This window comes from Arachis stenosperma, chromosome 9 (genome assembly GCF_014773155.1).
Source record: "Arachis stenosperma cultivar V10309 chromosome 9, arast.V10309.gnm1.PFL2, whole genome shotgun sequence".
Taxonomy (NCBI): Eukaryota; Viridiplantae; Streptophyta; class Magnoliopsida; order Fabales; family Fabaceae; genus Arachis; species Arachis stenosperma.
Window position 1 is genome coordinate 30,124,730 of NC_080385.1, and position 14,504 is coordinate 30,139,233.

Here is a 14,504-nt window from a genome sequence, read left to right on the forward strand (position 1 = left end):
TTTTATTTTTTTTATATTCATTGTTTTCACTTGTTTTTAATTTTTATTTATTATTTTTTATTAGTTTAATAATATTATCATTAAAAATTAATTAATATTAATCATATTTTTATATAAGCCATTTTTTTATATTTTCTTTATATCGTTCAATTAAAATGATGTCTCAGTGTCGTACTCTTATTTATTATTGCTTGATTAATTAAATGATTAATAGCTTTCCTACCTATTTTATATATAATAAAAATAATAACATCTGCACTAGTCAAAATTCTAATGCAAACTCCGTTGTGTATTATTCTATCTTTCTATATAAAATAACTATTTATTCTAAAAAATTAATATCATACATAATAATTATCTATTTTAAAAAATTAAACAAAAATAAATTAACACCTTTTTATTAATAATATCGTTAAATATAGAAAAGAGTAAGTGAAAAGAGAGAATAAGTATAAAAATATAATAATTAATACATCTAATTGTATATTTTTAAGATAATTAACACTTTTTTTCTATAAAATTAAGATATGTGTATTTATTTTTTTAATTTATGTATATATAAAAATTAGATAAATATTTTGAATCAAATTAAAAATAATATTTAATTTAATATTATCATCTCATATATAAAAGATCATTTATTCATTAAATATTAATTTAATTAAATAAAAGTATATTTAAATACATAAATTTTTAGGTAAATATTTACATAAAATTGTCTTTATGTAAAGTTGATAATTTAAAATCGTTAGATAATTTAACATATTTGATTAAATTATTATCTAATAATTTTTTATTATCAATTTTATATAAAGATAACTATAGATAAATTTTTATCTAATTTTTAATGAATAAAATGGATAATTAATATAAAAAAGTTAGAGTAATAAAAACAATAAAGAAAAATAAAAATGGCCAACACAAAGGAGAAATTCCGAAGCTATGCACTTCCGAAGCTAAGTTGATGCTTAACTAAGACAAATCGCGTAAACCCAGCCAAGTAATAGCCAATACTTTACTCACTCACATATAAGACAACAAAACCATTGCTTTTTCTTTTTTCTTAAAAAAAAAATAATTTAGTCCCTAATACTAAAAAACAATTGCTGAAATTGCGGCATCTGCGTTCTAGATTCCATTTACTCACTTCCCATTCCATCTCTTTCCATCTCATAACTTTTCTTCTCCCTTTGGATTTCACACAAAAACACCGAGCCAAAGCTTCAGTTTCAGTTTCAGCTTTGGCTGAAGGCTCCGCCACTGGTACGTATCATCCTAACTCCTCTTCTTTAAATCTCTCTCTTAAGTTGATGATAGTTAATTGAATTTACTTATTTTTTATTCGAATTAATTTTGAAACTGCGAAAGACCAGAATCCATTAATTTCGATCATGTCCCTCATTTGACCCTCATTATTATCATTATTTATTATTATTTAATTGGACAATGACAGATAAGACCCGTCGGAGGGTCACGGCAATTCTTTCTCTGTTTCTCTCTCCTCTCAATTATCGTGGAGGTTGATGTCTACACCAATTCATGCCGTAAATTAAAAAATATGACCAATTTTTGTTGGAGTCTAAATTTTTTTTTTTTTTGACATAAAACGAATATCTAGTATCTAGTTGTAGAAAAGAGAACTTTGAAATTCGAATACAGTAGCAACCTTTTCGTGAATCGGAAAATTAAGTTGAAGCCCTTTTTCTTTTTAATCTTTGTTACCAGTATCTAATTGGTATATTCTATTTTATTTTATTACTAGACCAATTCGAATTTGGTTCCAGTACTTTCTAACCCACTTTGTGTTTTCTATTGTTATTATGATTTTATTTTAATAAATTTGCTATTTCCATTTTGTTTTGTTGATTATATATTAATTGTACCAACTACCATGTTCATTTCACATGGCAGAGCGAATTAGGCATAGTAAATGTTTTCATACCATGGACCAGTAAAGTAAACTTCTGATCTTTGGTCCATAAGATCTTATTTTTGTTCATAAACAAAATACAAAACACGATTTCATTACACCATATATGTAACATGTTATTGTTATTATTATTATTATTATTATTGCTATAGCAGAGACGTGCATAGTTGAAGAACCTCAAAAAAATTGGTCATGTCAGCATCTGCGAAACCATCATCATCTTGTTCAGTGACGAGTACTGTAGCATTAGCAAGAGATATTGATCCACTATTGAAGGATTTGAACGAAAAGAAGCAGAGTTTCAAGCGCAACGTGGTGTCTCTGGCTGCAGAGTTGAAGGATGTTCGGAACCGTCTTGCTTCACAGGAACAATCTTATGCCAAAGAAACCTTAACAAGAAAGGTACAAGGTTATGAACTTAAGATTCTTTTATTTTCAATTTTTGAGTTGCTACCTTCTGTGTCCTTTTTGTTACAATTAAAAAAAAACCCCCAAAAAATTGGGTTTACTTTTTGGCCATACTTGGAGAAAAATTTTCAAATTTTGATATCAATCATTTCTACTTTTTGAGTTGTGGGGTCATGTTTTTCTTTTTAATGGAATTTTTCTTTAATCATGCAGGAAGCAGAGACTAAAGCCAAGAGCATGGAGTTTGAAATTGGAAGATTGCAAAAGAAATTGGAAGAAAGGAACGAGCAGCTTCAGGCTTCAGCCTCTTCTGCTGAAAAGGTATCAATCGGCCTCTTTTTAACTTTTTATGTTCAGACTATTATGATATATAAGATTGAAATCATTTTGCTATGGAAAGATTATTTTGCCGACAAAATTATTCATTAAAGAGTAATAATTCTCTTGTGATACCCGAAAGATCATAATGTTTATTCTAATTTTGAGTAAATGCCCATTTTAGCTTTAAAAATAGAGTTTAATTTTGATGCATTGATAGTGTAAAATGTTTAGACAGTTGTCTAATCACATTCATTCTTTTAGATGACCATTCACGCGAGGTAGTTATTATTGTTGACGTGATGTTACACAGTTGGATGTACTTGTAAAACTGTTCTACACTAACCATATATCAAAATTAAATTCTAAAAACATTTGTTTGCTAACAAAATTGATTCTAGTTTTGATTGGATTTGTTAAAACAGAACCACTGGTTTCTATAGCATGGATAATAGTTCTCAATTTTTGAAGAACCATTTTTCTGCAAACTACACTTTGAAGGGTTGAAGTGGTAGTTATGGAGCATATTACAATTGTATGCCTCTAGTAATTAAATTAACATACATCTATTAATAGCCAAATAAAGCGAAGAAGTAGTTCCACAAAATGAAAAATTAGAACTTGTCCCTATATGTTTGTACCATACTTCCACATAAATGCTTCCAGAGTTATAGTTTCTAAATCCCTTAAGCCCTTACAACAGAGGTCACTTATTCCCTTTTTTTTAGTTCATCAAGAAAATTGTTTGTTAAAACCAATGCAAATTCAGCCACCAAATCAACCATTATGTATTTCTGTATAGATATATGTGTTGTTTAATTTATTTTTAATGTGTTTTTTTTCTAATATATATTATATACAGATATCTGATTTGGGTGATTGATTTTTGATGTACACGTAACATGATTGTTTTATGCTTTAGTTATTTCTTTTGAGACCCTGTTGAGTCTTTTCTGGATACTATGATAATGTAATAATATTTCCATTTCCATAATTCCCCTACGTGGTGTTGTGAGATTGATGAATTATTGAAAAAAAAAGTGTCCAGCGGTTTGCTTTGAGTGGTGTAGTGATGTTACCTAATATACTATTTTATCTCCCTTTGGTGATATATTAAAGTGAGATATAATGCATCTAGTTATTTACAGTGTGCTAGAAACTTTGCATGAAATTAAGGAAACTGGAATGTGGAATGAAAATTATGTTTGTATAGTTTGCATAATAACTTCCCTGATCTGAGCAAAGCAATAATGTCACCAAATTTTTTTTTTAACCAAAGATATGGAAACTCGAACCCGCAACTTCTTAGGTGAGTACGGGGAGACAATGCCATTTGAGCTATAATTCATTGGCAATAATGTTAACAAATTTTATTGTAGAAGTTAAATGGTTTTGTATTAGTGGCGTATAGGAGTATTAGTAGTTTATAGGAGGAGGAGACACAAATGATTATATTTCTAATAAATTTTTCCACGCACGATTCTCTTTTGGGTTTGCCTCAATTTTCCATAGTTTTTTCTTTCTTTCTTGTAGTTTACTTAATACAAAAATTCTTTTCTTTTGGATCAACAAAGATCGAACTTTAGACCTTTAGTCATAGAAAAGAAAAATGAATATTTTGTTTCAACATACTAATTATCTGGGAAGTTACATGAGCTAGTATCATTTATAAATCACGGTTTTATATTTTTTGATCCAGTATCTGAAGGAATTGGATGATCTTAGAACACAGCTTGTAGTGACAAGAGCAACTGCGGATGCGAGTGCCGCATCGGCTCAATCGGCACAGCTCCAATGTCTAGAACTTCTAAAGGAACTTGATGAGAAAAACACTTCGCTAAGAGAGCACGAGGATCGAGTAACTAGGCTTGGCGAGCAACTTGACAACCTACAGAAGGATCTTCAGGCAAGGGAATCTTCACAGAAGCAATTGAAGGATGAAGTCATGAGAATTGAGCGCGATATTATGGAGGCTCTTGCGAAAGCGGGAGAGGACAAGGACTGTGAACTGCGGAAATTATTGGATGAAGTTTCTCCTAAGAATGTGGAAAAGATGAATAAGCTTCTGGTTGTTAAGGATGAGGAAATAGCAAGTCTTAAGGATGACATTAAGATTATGTCTGCTCATTGGAAAATCAAGACTAAGGAATTAGAGTCACAGGTAAAGGAAGTTTATTTAATTGCTCTTTCCTTTCTCTTTTATCTTTCAACTATCAGCTGTCGGTACATCTTTGGATTAAACTCTATTGAGGTACAATTGATCCAAAGATGCATCGACAGTTGACAGATAAAACATAAGAGGGAACGGGGAAGTATCATTTTCATTTATTTAGTGCTTGCATTTTGAGGTCCTTGGTTATTGTATTTAAAGGCATTATTGATATGTTTGAAAACAGTTGGAGAAACAGCGGCGCGTTGATCAGGAGCTGAAGAAGAGGGTCTTGAAGCTGGAGTTTTGTCTGCAGGAAGCTCGTTCTCAGACACGAAAACTTCAAAGGGTAAACCTAAGCTGTCTCTGTCACACTGTCAAATATTTTTCGTGAATTTCATGGATGCCTAGAGTTTTTTCGTTAATTGCCAATCTAGCATCCTGCGTTTTACTCTCTTAACTTAGACGCATGGTGATGTTTATGTCATCAGTTTATTATGGTTTGATTTGGTAAAATCTTAGTTTATCAAAATAGTTTATTTTGTGTTTGATAAATCAAATTAAAAATAATTTTCAATAAGTGCAATTAACAACAATTGTATTTGGTAAATAGTTTTTAAAATTTATAAAGATTATAATAGATATAACTATAAGAATAAATTTAGATATTTATTAATATACGAGATTATATTAGACTTTTTAATTTTAATAAATACAAATCAACTTTGAAAATTTTTCTTTAGGTGTTTTAAAAAGCATCCTTAATTTTTAGAAGTTACAAGTACAAATATTTTTTTTATTTATCAAACACAAAATGAAATGCGTCAAAAAATTTTACCAACCCGAGCTTGAATGTCATACTCAAAATCACATACTCCAACTATTTCATTTTATCTATTATTATGAAAATTTGAAAAAACTTTAGATATTGAATATATATTCTCAAAAAACTTTGGAAATTAAATTTTTACTCAATCTTTTGCCCGCAAATAAAAAAATACTCTATTTTAAAATTTTGTGATTTTAGAGAATTTTTACGATTTTTTTTGTGAATAATAAAAGAATTTTTAAAGAAAATAATTTAAAAAGAAATTGCCTTAATTTTTTGGATCTATCTTGTAAATAATTATTCAAATGTTTCTCAAAAAACTTCGATCAAATGCACAAACCTTTTTTCATATTCATAAGGCCTGTGCCATTTATAAAGAAAAGTGTTTTTTAATTATTTCTTTGAGATTTTAAACAAGTTAGATATTTACACAAATGTAACGGTGAGAGTATTTCATTGTACAGATGGGAGAAAGGAGGGACAAAGCAATTAAAGAACTGAGAGATCAATTAGCAGCAAAACAACACAGAGCACCCGAGGATGCAGAAAAGCATCATCATCAACAGAATTTCTGGGACACATCTGGATTCAAATTAGTAGTCTCTATGTCCATGCTGGTTTTGGTAGTATTTTCAAAGCGGTGAACCGTTTCTGTGCCTCCTCTCCCCTTTTGTCCCATCTCTCTTGTATATATTAGGGATCTAGAACCTTTAGTTGATTTAAGTATTGTAGAGAATAGTTAAGACTAGTTGTAGAAGCCGTACAAATGCAGTTTTAGAGATAATCTAGCTTTAGCTTCTGTATTTTATAAAACTCCATTATATTATATGTTTAAGCTTAGCCAATTTATCTCGTAAAATTTTGCTTACTAGAATTATGACTAAGCTAATGGTTGTTCCGTAAATATTTCTTTTGGATTAGTTACTAGTTACTACATTCATTTTGTTTACTAAAATTGTATTTTCTACTCCAAAGATATCTGCTGGTCCAGAAATTTATCACCGTGGATTTTTCTTTGGTTTATTTATATTTTTATTCTCTTATATCTGAGTAATATTTAATAATTTTATTTTCCAGCTTTATTCTGTACACTTTTATGCATCCTAAATATAATGGAGTCACATAAGGAGGCAATGCCAATACTAGGATCCATATCTTTTTATCCCGATTTTCATATTTATTCGTGGTTTTTTCGGTTTAGGATGAGATAGAGATATATTTATTTTTATAAAATGAATAAAAGAAATGAAGTTTTAACCCACGCTACGCTTTTTCTAGCAAATTAACCACATCCCGAAAAATCTTACTTTTTTTGGAATTATAGATTGGCGATTGGAATGAACAATTTAAAAATCGTGATGATGAACTCCCCAAATATAAGGTATGGAGTTTTGAAAAAAGGGGGGGGGGGGGAGATCCTTCTGAGCGAATCATATCATTCCAATCTATTGACAATTAAAAAAAAACTATTTATACTAAGAACATAGTATAACGGCGGTCAGAAAAGTAGGCCCTCATCGTTTAGTGGTACAAGACATCTCTCTTTCAAGGAGGCAACGGGGATTTGACTTCCCCTAGGAGTAGGGTACTATGAAAGGAAGTTGATCATGGATCATCTAAAAAGAATCAAATTGATTCTTCCTGGGTCGATGCCCGAGTGGTTAATGGGGACGCAAAGCGGGCCAGTCTGCCCCAACTCGCCCTATAAATCTGCCAATTAAAATGGGTTCAAAATGCTAGTCTGCCCCGTTTTATGGCGATTTGGCGGGTTGGCGGACTAGCCCGCTTGACTCTTTTTTTTTTTTGAAAAATAAAATTCATTAAAATTAACCAAAAAATAATAATTAAAAAAGTTAAATACAAATAAAAAATAGTCAAATTATAATATAATTTTTTTTATTTTTTTTATTTTTTTTTATTTTTAACTTCAATAAAATTGTTCAAAATAATATTTGTTAATAAAATCATCTTTATTTTAAAAAATAAATCACATAATTTGAGCATATATACGAAATTGTAAAATAAAATAAATAAAGTTAATAACTAAAAGAAGAATAAAAACAAAAAATGAAAAAAAGTGTTTAAAAATTTTATAATTATTAATTTTATAACAGTAATTACTCTTTTATTTAATAAAAAAAATAAAAAAATAAAAATCTTCGGCCCGGTGGACCGGTCCGCGCCGCCCTGCCAAAATCCACTAATTTGGCGGTGCGGGTTTGACGGATTTTTTAAACTTGGCGGACTCCAAATCCTAACCCAACCCGCCTTTTTTAGTGGGTTTAGCGGATTGGCCCGACGGGCTCGACCCGTTTTGCCACCCCTAGCCAATACGGAGTTGAATTTTTTCTTGGTTATTATTGGTCAATAGAGTTAATTTTAAAGATAAATTAAATATAATAGGTATTATTGAACACAGTGATAATATGTATGTGATATATAATAAGGATGTTAAAACTGTATATTACTTGTTTATTGTTTGAGTTTTCTTAGTAGATGTGGTGTATTTGGATTAGGGGTGGTAATTGGTAAGGTAGAGTAGGGTTTGAAGTCAGCTTTAACTCTATTCGCAGGATGAGATTTTTATATAAACTCAACCCTACTCTATCCGCGGGTTAAGAATATCTCAATCCTAATCCTATCTGTTTTTAATTCGCAGGTACCTGACTCTACCCACGAATTACAAAAAAGATACAAAATTATTATATAATTTCATGATAATTTAAAATAGAACTGACTTTTATGTTAAAAAATAAATAAATTATCAATTAATAATCTTCTTTTAGTGGCTAAGAATCTTTTACATTTAGTAAGAGGTTTTTGGTTCAACATCCACTTGAAACATATTTTTATATAAATATACAACATATACGTATATAGGGTGCGGGTTGGTCGGATAAGGTTGAGCCTTAATCCGCACTTTATCTAACCCGTACGAGAATCCAACCCGCACTCTATCCTAGCGCTACGGATCGGGTGGGGTCGGGTTGGGTACTCGCAGGTAGGGTACATGTTGCCACCTCTGTTTGGATTCTTGATGTGATAGTAGTTAGACCATTTCAGACATTACAAAGCAATATTTTAAAAGTTGAATGTGTTAATGAAAAATAAAAATTGTAAAAAATGTTCGTGATTTAGAATATTTGGTTGGAAATGAATAAAAAATCTTTCAAAACAAATCATTAAGTAGGTGTAGCAGAAATTATTACAAGATTGATTAAAACTTAAAAGTTACAAAGAGTAGAATAACAGTGGTTCTAATTGTTGATGGCAATGCAAAAAAAATTCAAGATGTATCTTTGATTTTTTTAATTTCTTTTTGAAAGTTTTATAGACCTTGTTGAGAAAGGATAATTAGAATTAAGACACTCTTTTTAAATTAAAGCATGTTACTGAACTAACAAGAGATTTTTCTGTTTATTCTCTTGCAATTACAGAAGAATAAAAAAGAAAAAGTAGAGAGAATGACACCAGCATGTATCTTGGTTTAATCTTGAAGTGCAATGAGGTCTATATCCAGTTTCTACCGCAATAATAGTAGAATATCACTATATCGATTTCAAGATTACAATCGTCAGTGCCAAAACCAAGACAGACAAACGAACCGAATCGATTCAACACCAAGATAAATTAAGCAACAACTCCGTACTTCACAAACAAATGCTAAGACCAAACCAAATCGCTAAGGCCAAACAAAAATCCAAGACAAACTTAATCTGAAACTGTTTTAGGCTTTTCTTCCTAACATATGTCTTTTCACTCATAGAATTTTTCAATATAATCTCTCACTGAATTATAAACATTTTTTTTGTATGCTATGAAGACTCAACAAAATCTGAATATATCAAATTGAGACCATATGAAGAAAAATGACGTTCTCACATGTAGTGTATAATTTCTAAATTTTCTCTTTGAATTTATCTGAAGGCTCATCTTCTTTTTATAGCCAAATTTGAGACTTCACTAGCCGCTGCTATCAAACTATTATCATAATTCTGATAATACTTTCCTTTTTTGTTTAACCATATCTAATCTTTTCATATCTTGTTCTTGATGGTTGATTTTTTTTAAATATAATCAAATCAGCATTAACACCATTAATGGTCCTAAAATTTTATAGCACATTCAATCAAATTATAAATTAAAATCTGTTCATATCCTAATCCAAAGTATAAAGCCAGGTTCAATAAGAATAAAAAAGTATATCCCAAAAAGATGACCTCCACCGTTTACCTGACTTCTTAAAGAAGTCGGACACGACACAAGGGACAAGGGACCGGTTCTATTTGCTCTGGATAAGTAATTGTCTCCCTAAATCTCTCCTACTATCTCTATTTCACCTAAAAGATACATCTCAACAAATTCTCAAGATAAAGAAAATGATCGTTCACTTAAAAAAGTAGAGCTATTCTAAAAAATCTGGTTATTGGCTTTACTATAAATACATTAACACCTCTCAAGTATATTCACGTTCTAATCTACTAAAACCTGCTAAAAGCCCTTGCTAACTTAAGTATCGGTGTCTCTTGCAGGTACCACCCCCACCTCCTCACGAAGAACTCGGCAGCACCTCAGCACAAGAAGTCAGACGCTGTCTCAAAAAGAATCTGAACCTCACATTCAGGTCTAAATCATTGTTTCAGGTAACCCTCAAAACAAAATCTATCTTCAATCAATCAACAAAATCATTCAACCAAATGTTTGTTATCACAATAAATAATAAAATCTTTTTCAAAGTCAACTTTTCCATATGGTGTGTTCCACTTTGTTCAACATTATGATGATTGTAGTATGTACAGTCCTAACAATCACAATTGCAACCAAATCTGCAAGTACAACCGATTTAAACCCTTCCACATAATTGCATTTCTTGGACTCGTGTGCAATGATTTCTAGCAATCCATGGTAACTCAACTACTCAAGGGAGACACCCACCTCCACCCTTTCTTTCTTTCGAGAGTATAAGATTGATGACTATGCTTTTAGCTTTGTATTTGTTACTGCCTCACATGTCAAAGTGAAACCAATAAATACACTACTTTTACTGTCACCTAATGATAAATCAAAATGGATTCTCTGCATAATATAATGAATTGAACTATTTTAGCGAACAACAACCCCAGCAAATCAATTTCCAAATCAAGTCTAATCGATCGATTTACATACACTAAAGTTCATGCTCCATCATAAGAGTCCATAAGTTAAACTACCAAAGCTCTCAAAATATATGTACAATACCACCATAGAAGAAATGCAATCCTCTTCTAACTATGGTACTCTACAAACTCTCATTCTGCACCTATATAATATAAGATACCTGTACAAAGTACAAACTCAATAGTACTATATGATCCGCATGGTAAACTTGTTTGTTTCATTCTTTCTCTTAAAATTAAGGGAGCAAAATGAGTGTTGCAGTGACAAATGATATCAAAAGCTGAACCATGTATCCAACAATGGGTAATAGTGAGGAGGACGATGATGACGTGGTGGTGGTGCTTGCTTCAGGAGGAGTAGTTTGGGACCCAAAACCTGGCATTATACCTGATGTTGATGTTGTTGGGCTGCTTGAGTTCAACACTGAAGGTGGGGTACCATAGCTGCAAAAGAAATTTCATGTCATATAAAAACCACAATCGGCAATCTTCATGTCATGTATACAGTAAACACCAAAATTGTTCCTCGACAAATTTTAAATCGGACATTTTTTTGTTCCTAACAAATTTTTATTTTTGAAAATTCTCAAAAATTAATTAATTTAATTTCGTTAAAGAAAAATAAATTTTTATAGTAATATATTTTAGATCTAATTATTTTATAATAAAATTTTTAAGAATTTATTTCTCCAACATAAATATCAAAAGGTGGACTAAAAACGACAGAAGAGTCAATTTATCCGAGAAAAATCTAGAGAACTTTGAGCGAATAAAAATTTGTTAAGAGGCCAAAATATTATATATGGAATTTTCTTAGAACTAATTTAAATATTTACCCTCCTATATTTTGTCATTGAAGTTCACTTACCCGGATGTGCCAGATCCTGTAGTAGATGACGACGAGGACGACGAAGAAGGTGTTGTTGGTGGCGCTGTAAGAGTTGAAGGTGTAGGTGGTGATTTTGGAGTTGATGGTGGATAAGTTGTGGTGCTTGGTGGAGTTGTTGTCATTGGTGGTGTAGTTGTTGTTGTTGTTGGGGGTGATTGCATAGGTGTTGTTGGTGATTGTGAATTTAATGATGACGACGATGATGGGAAAATGCAAGACCCGGAGCCTAATCACAATATGCAGAAGAACCCATTAACAAAAACGCTCACAAATGTTGTAAATCATCATATAAAACATTAACAAGAGAAAAGAAAACAAAAAGGTCTCACTATATGTATCTTGAGTATAGAAATTCAAATTGATCACAGTTCAAAAATTATAGATCCGTTTTTGGTTAACTAACAAATGCTTAAAGGGTAAAATACTATTATGATTTAACATTTAGAGTTTAACATTTAGATTTTAGTATAAAATATTTTCATTGACAAATGTAATAATAAATTTTATTAGACACATACTTGTATTAAAATTATCCTAAAAAAATAATGTTACTGACCAAATTAGTAATGCATAAACAAAAATTTTCCTGAGGTACTCAAAAAGATTTGATCTGTTAGACAAATCTACCCCAGAATTAGTAATTTTATCAGCCACATAATTTTCACGTGTAATTCATTTCAGGGATTTGAATCTTAATCCTTTTACATTGCACGCGTTATGGTTTCTTCTGGGTTAATTCTCCTTTGTTCCTTATAATTACTCACCTAAATCATTTTAATTTTCTCTAGTTTGTTACCTAAGATTTAAAATTTTCACTGGTACTTTTAGCACTTGAATCATGATAGGAATAAAAAAATCTAAAAGAAAACATACATAAGCTACTAAACTACTAAGATCTTACTTGGATTGGTGTTAACTAAGGTAGCAGTTCCTCCAAAGTCACAGCTTGTTGATCCAGGATGCTTCTGATAGTAACTATTGAAAGCAAAAGAAGCATGATTCTGCAGAGTAACTGGACTATAACAACTTCCACCTTGCTGTATCTGAGAACAATCAGCACCCCCCATTCCACAAGCATAGTCCAATGCTGCTTGAAGCGCTGTTTCCGCCGCCCCATTCTTCGCCACACACCAGCTCTGTCCACCACCCTGTGTGGCCGGAGGCGGCAGGGCAGGTGCAGTGGGAGGCGGCTGTGCAAAAGATGTTCCAGGATTGGTTACCGGTGCTGGCGGTGGATTATTTGTTGTTAAAGGAACCGGTGTTGAAGAAGGAATTGTTACTGGCATTGTGGATGGATTGGTTGTTGTTGGTGAAATTGTGACAGGGTTCGTTGAAGGAACTGTGATTATGGTTGGTGTATCTGGTGGTGTGATTACTGAGTTTGTTGTTTCATCTAGAGTTCTTCTTTTGTTGGATTCCGGAAACAGATCCTCCTCCTCTGTTGTGTCTACTTCTTGTGCATACAATGCAACTATTCTTTCCATCATCTTGTTGCTTCTTGATTCCATGTGCTTTGACATTGATAGTTTCGCCGAAATCGGGATTACTTTACTCTTGATTGATAGAATCAGAGGAACGTCTTCCCAACCAAGAGTAGAAGCAGCAGTCGTGGCACGTTCTAGAATAAACTTAACATCCAAATATTTGTTCATGTTGTCCTCTATCATCACATAAGATTTTGTTTCTTTTATAAATGAAAGGATGCTACTTAGATCTCTCTCATGCGATGCGCTCTTCAAATTTTCTAACAATGACAAAGGAAACGCTACAGAGAGTTTTACTTTGTTAGTTAGAACTGAATGAACTGATCTAAGAGAAGATACCAGTGAAGGTATCTGATTCTTGGTGAAGCACTCACTTCCACAAGAAAAACTGATGCTTTTGATGTTTTGTTTTGGAAGTAAGTTCAGTACGTGGGAATTTAGCCATGGAACTAGTGAACAGGGTTTTGAAGTGATGAAGTTTTGAGTTAGGCTTTTATTGAGGTAGAAATCAATCGAGAAATCGGAGATTGTTGGAGAGTTCAAGATCCTACGATCTGTGACTAAGATTCGATTACGCGATTGTGGCACGTTGATTGAAAATCCCACTAAATCTCCTGCACAAACAAAATAGAAGGGTGAAACAAGAAGATCAAGAATCTGAAGAACATCAATTCTCACCACAAAAATAAAGATAAACAAGTTGACTAGAATCATTATTACCACCTTTTTTTTTCTTTCAGAATTCAACTCTACTTACCAGAACACGATGAGGTAATGAAAAATGAGAGAAACAAGAAGCACAGAGAAGTTTCCTTAGCCATTAGGAGAGTGTATTGAAATTTCAGTGTGATTCATGCAGAGGAAGTGCTTTAAAGACATAGCAAAGCATAGAAAGAATAAAAGCCGAGAGAGGCGGGGGAGTGTTGAAGATAAAGGTGAGAGGATAGTGGGAAAAAAAGTGTCAAAAAAGAGAGAGTCCGAGTTGTAATGATAAAAAGAAAAAAGATGTGTTTGATTTTGCTTTATGACTAAGGATTGGGTTGGAAAGGATAAAAAATCTAATGCTAATTGTTATTGTGTATGATAGACAGTATAGAGAATCAACCATGCTTTTTTGCTTTTTGGGTTCTATATCTTTGCCAAAGGTCCCTTTGATTAATGTGCATGGCAAAATAATGGGACGCTCATTACACATGGCCTCAAGTTTGATTGCACATGTATTTATGTGGTGTTGTTGCTTTAGTAAGCAGAGAAATTAAAAGGGGCTTGAGAAGGAGAAATTACCGCTGAATGGCCGTCTCATGCACACCTTTTTTTTATTATTGTTATTATTATAAATAT

The 14,504-nt window shown here is 31.8% G+C and overlaps 2 protein-coding genes across 4 annotated transcripts; one reads left to right on the forward strand and one right to left on the reverse strand.

Moving 5' to 3' along the window:
- Nucleotides 1-1,077: 1,077 nt before the first annotated feature.
- Nucleotides 1,078-6,612, forward strand: LOC130951578 (nuclear envelope-associated protein 2-like). 3 transcript variants are annotated; one of them, XM_057880268.1, is made up of 6 exons: nt 1,078-1,263; nt 2,086-2,332; nt 2,552-2,659; nt 4,356-4,817; nt 5,053-5,154; nt 6,099-6,611. In XM_057880268.1, exons 2-6 carry the CDS (start codon nt 2,123-2,125, stop codon nt 6,276-6,278), a joined length of 1,062 nt encoding a protein of 353 aa, XP_057736251.1. In that variant the 5' UTR covers nt 1,078-1,263; nt 2,086-2,122; the 3' UTR covers nt 6,279-6,611. The 3 variants fall into 3 exon arrangements, with proteins under 3 accessions (XP_057736251.1, XP_057736252.1, XP_057736253.1); XM_057880269.1 differs by having other exon boundaries at nt 1,116-1,263; nt 2,083-2,332; nt 6,099-6,612; XM_057880270.1 differs by having other exon boundaries at nt 1,121-1,263; nt 1,454-2,332; nt 6,099-6,612.
- Nucleotides 6,613-10,735: 4,123 nt separating this feature from the next.
- LOC130947383 (uncharacterized threonine-rich GPI-anchored glycoprotein PJ4664.02-like) lies at nt 10,736-14,129 on the reverse strand. The gene is made up of 4 exons (XM_057876074.1): nt 13,921-14,129; nt 12,581-13,777; nt 11,659-11,905; nt 10,736-11,234 (listed from the first exon to the last, which is right to left on the reverse strand). The coding sequence occupies exons 1-4, from the start codon at nt 13,982-13,984 to the stop codon at nt 11,027-11,029; spliced, it is 1,716 nt and encodes a 571-aa protein (XP_057732057.1). The 5' UTR covers nt 13,985-14,129; the 3' UTR covers nt 10,736-11,026.
- Nucleotides 14,130-14,504: the final 375 nt, after the last annotated feature.

What these genes read in the sequence shown, in the direction of transcription:
- LOC130947383 (XM_057876074.1), bottom strand. Translation starts at nt 13,984, where the DNA reads ATGGCTAAGGAAACTTCTCTGTGCTTCTTGTTTCTCTCATTTTTCATT. An exon ending in CATTACCTCATCGTGTTCTG is followed by an intron (nt 13,778 to 13,920) that starts GTAAGTAGAGTT and finishes TTGTTTGTGCAG; the next exon opens with GAGATTTAGTGGGATTTTCA. An exon ending in ACAGGATCTGGCACATCCGG is followed by an intron (nt 11,235 to 11,658) that starts GTAAGTGAACTT and finishes TTTCTTTTGCAG; the next exon opens with CTATGGTACCCCACCTTCAG.
- LOC130951578 (XM_057880268.1), top strand. Translation starts at nt 2,123, where the DNA reads ATGTCAGCATCTGCGAAACCATCATCATCTTGTTCAGTGACGAGTACT. An exon ending in CAGCCTCTTCTGCTGAAAAG is followed by an intron (nt 2,660 to 4,355) that starts GTATCAATCGGC and finishes TTTTTGATCCAG; the next exon opens with TATCTGAAGGAATTGGATGA. An exon ending in CTAAGGAATTAGAGTCACAG is followed by an intron (nt 4,818 to 5,052) that starts GTAAAGGAAGTT and finishes GTTTGAAAACAG; the next exon opens with TTGGAGAAACAGCGGCGCGT.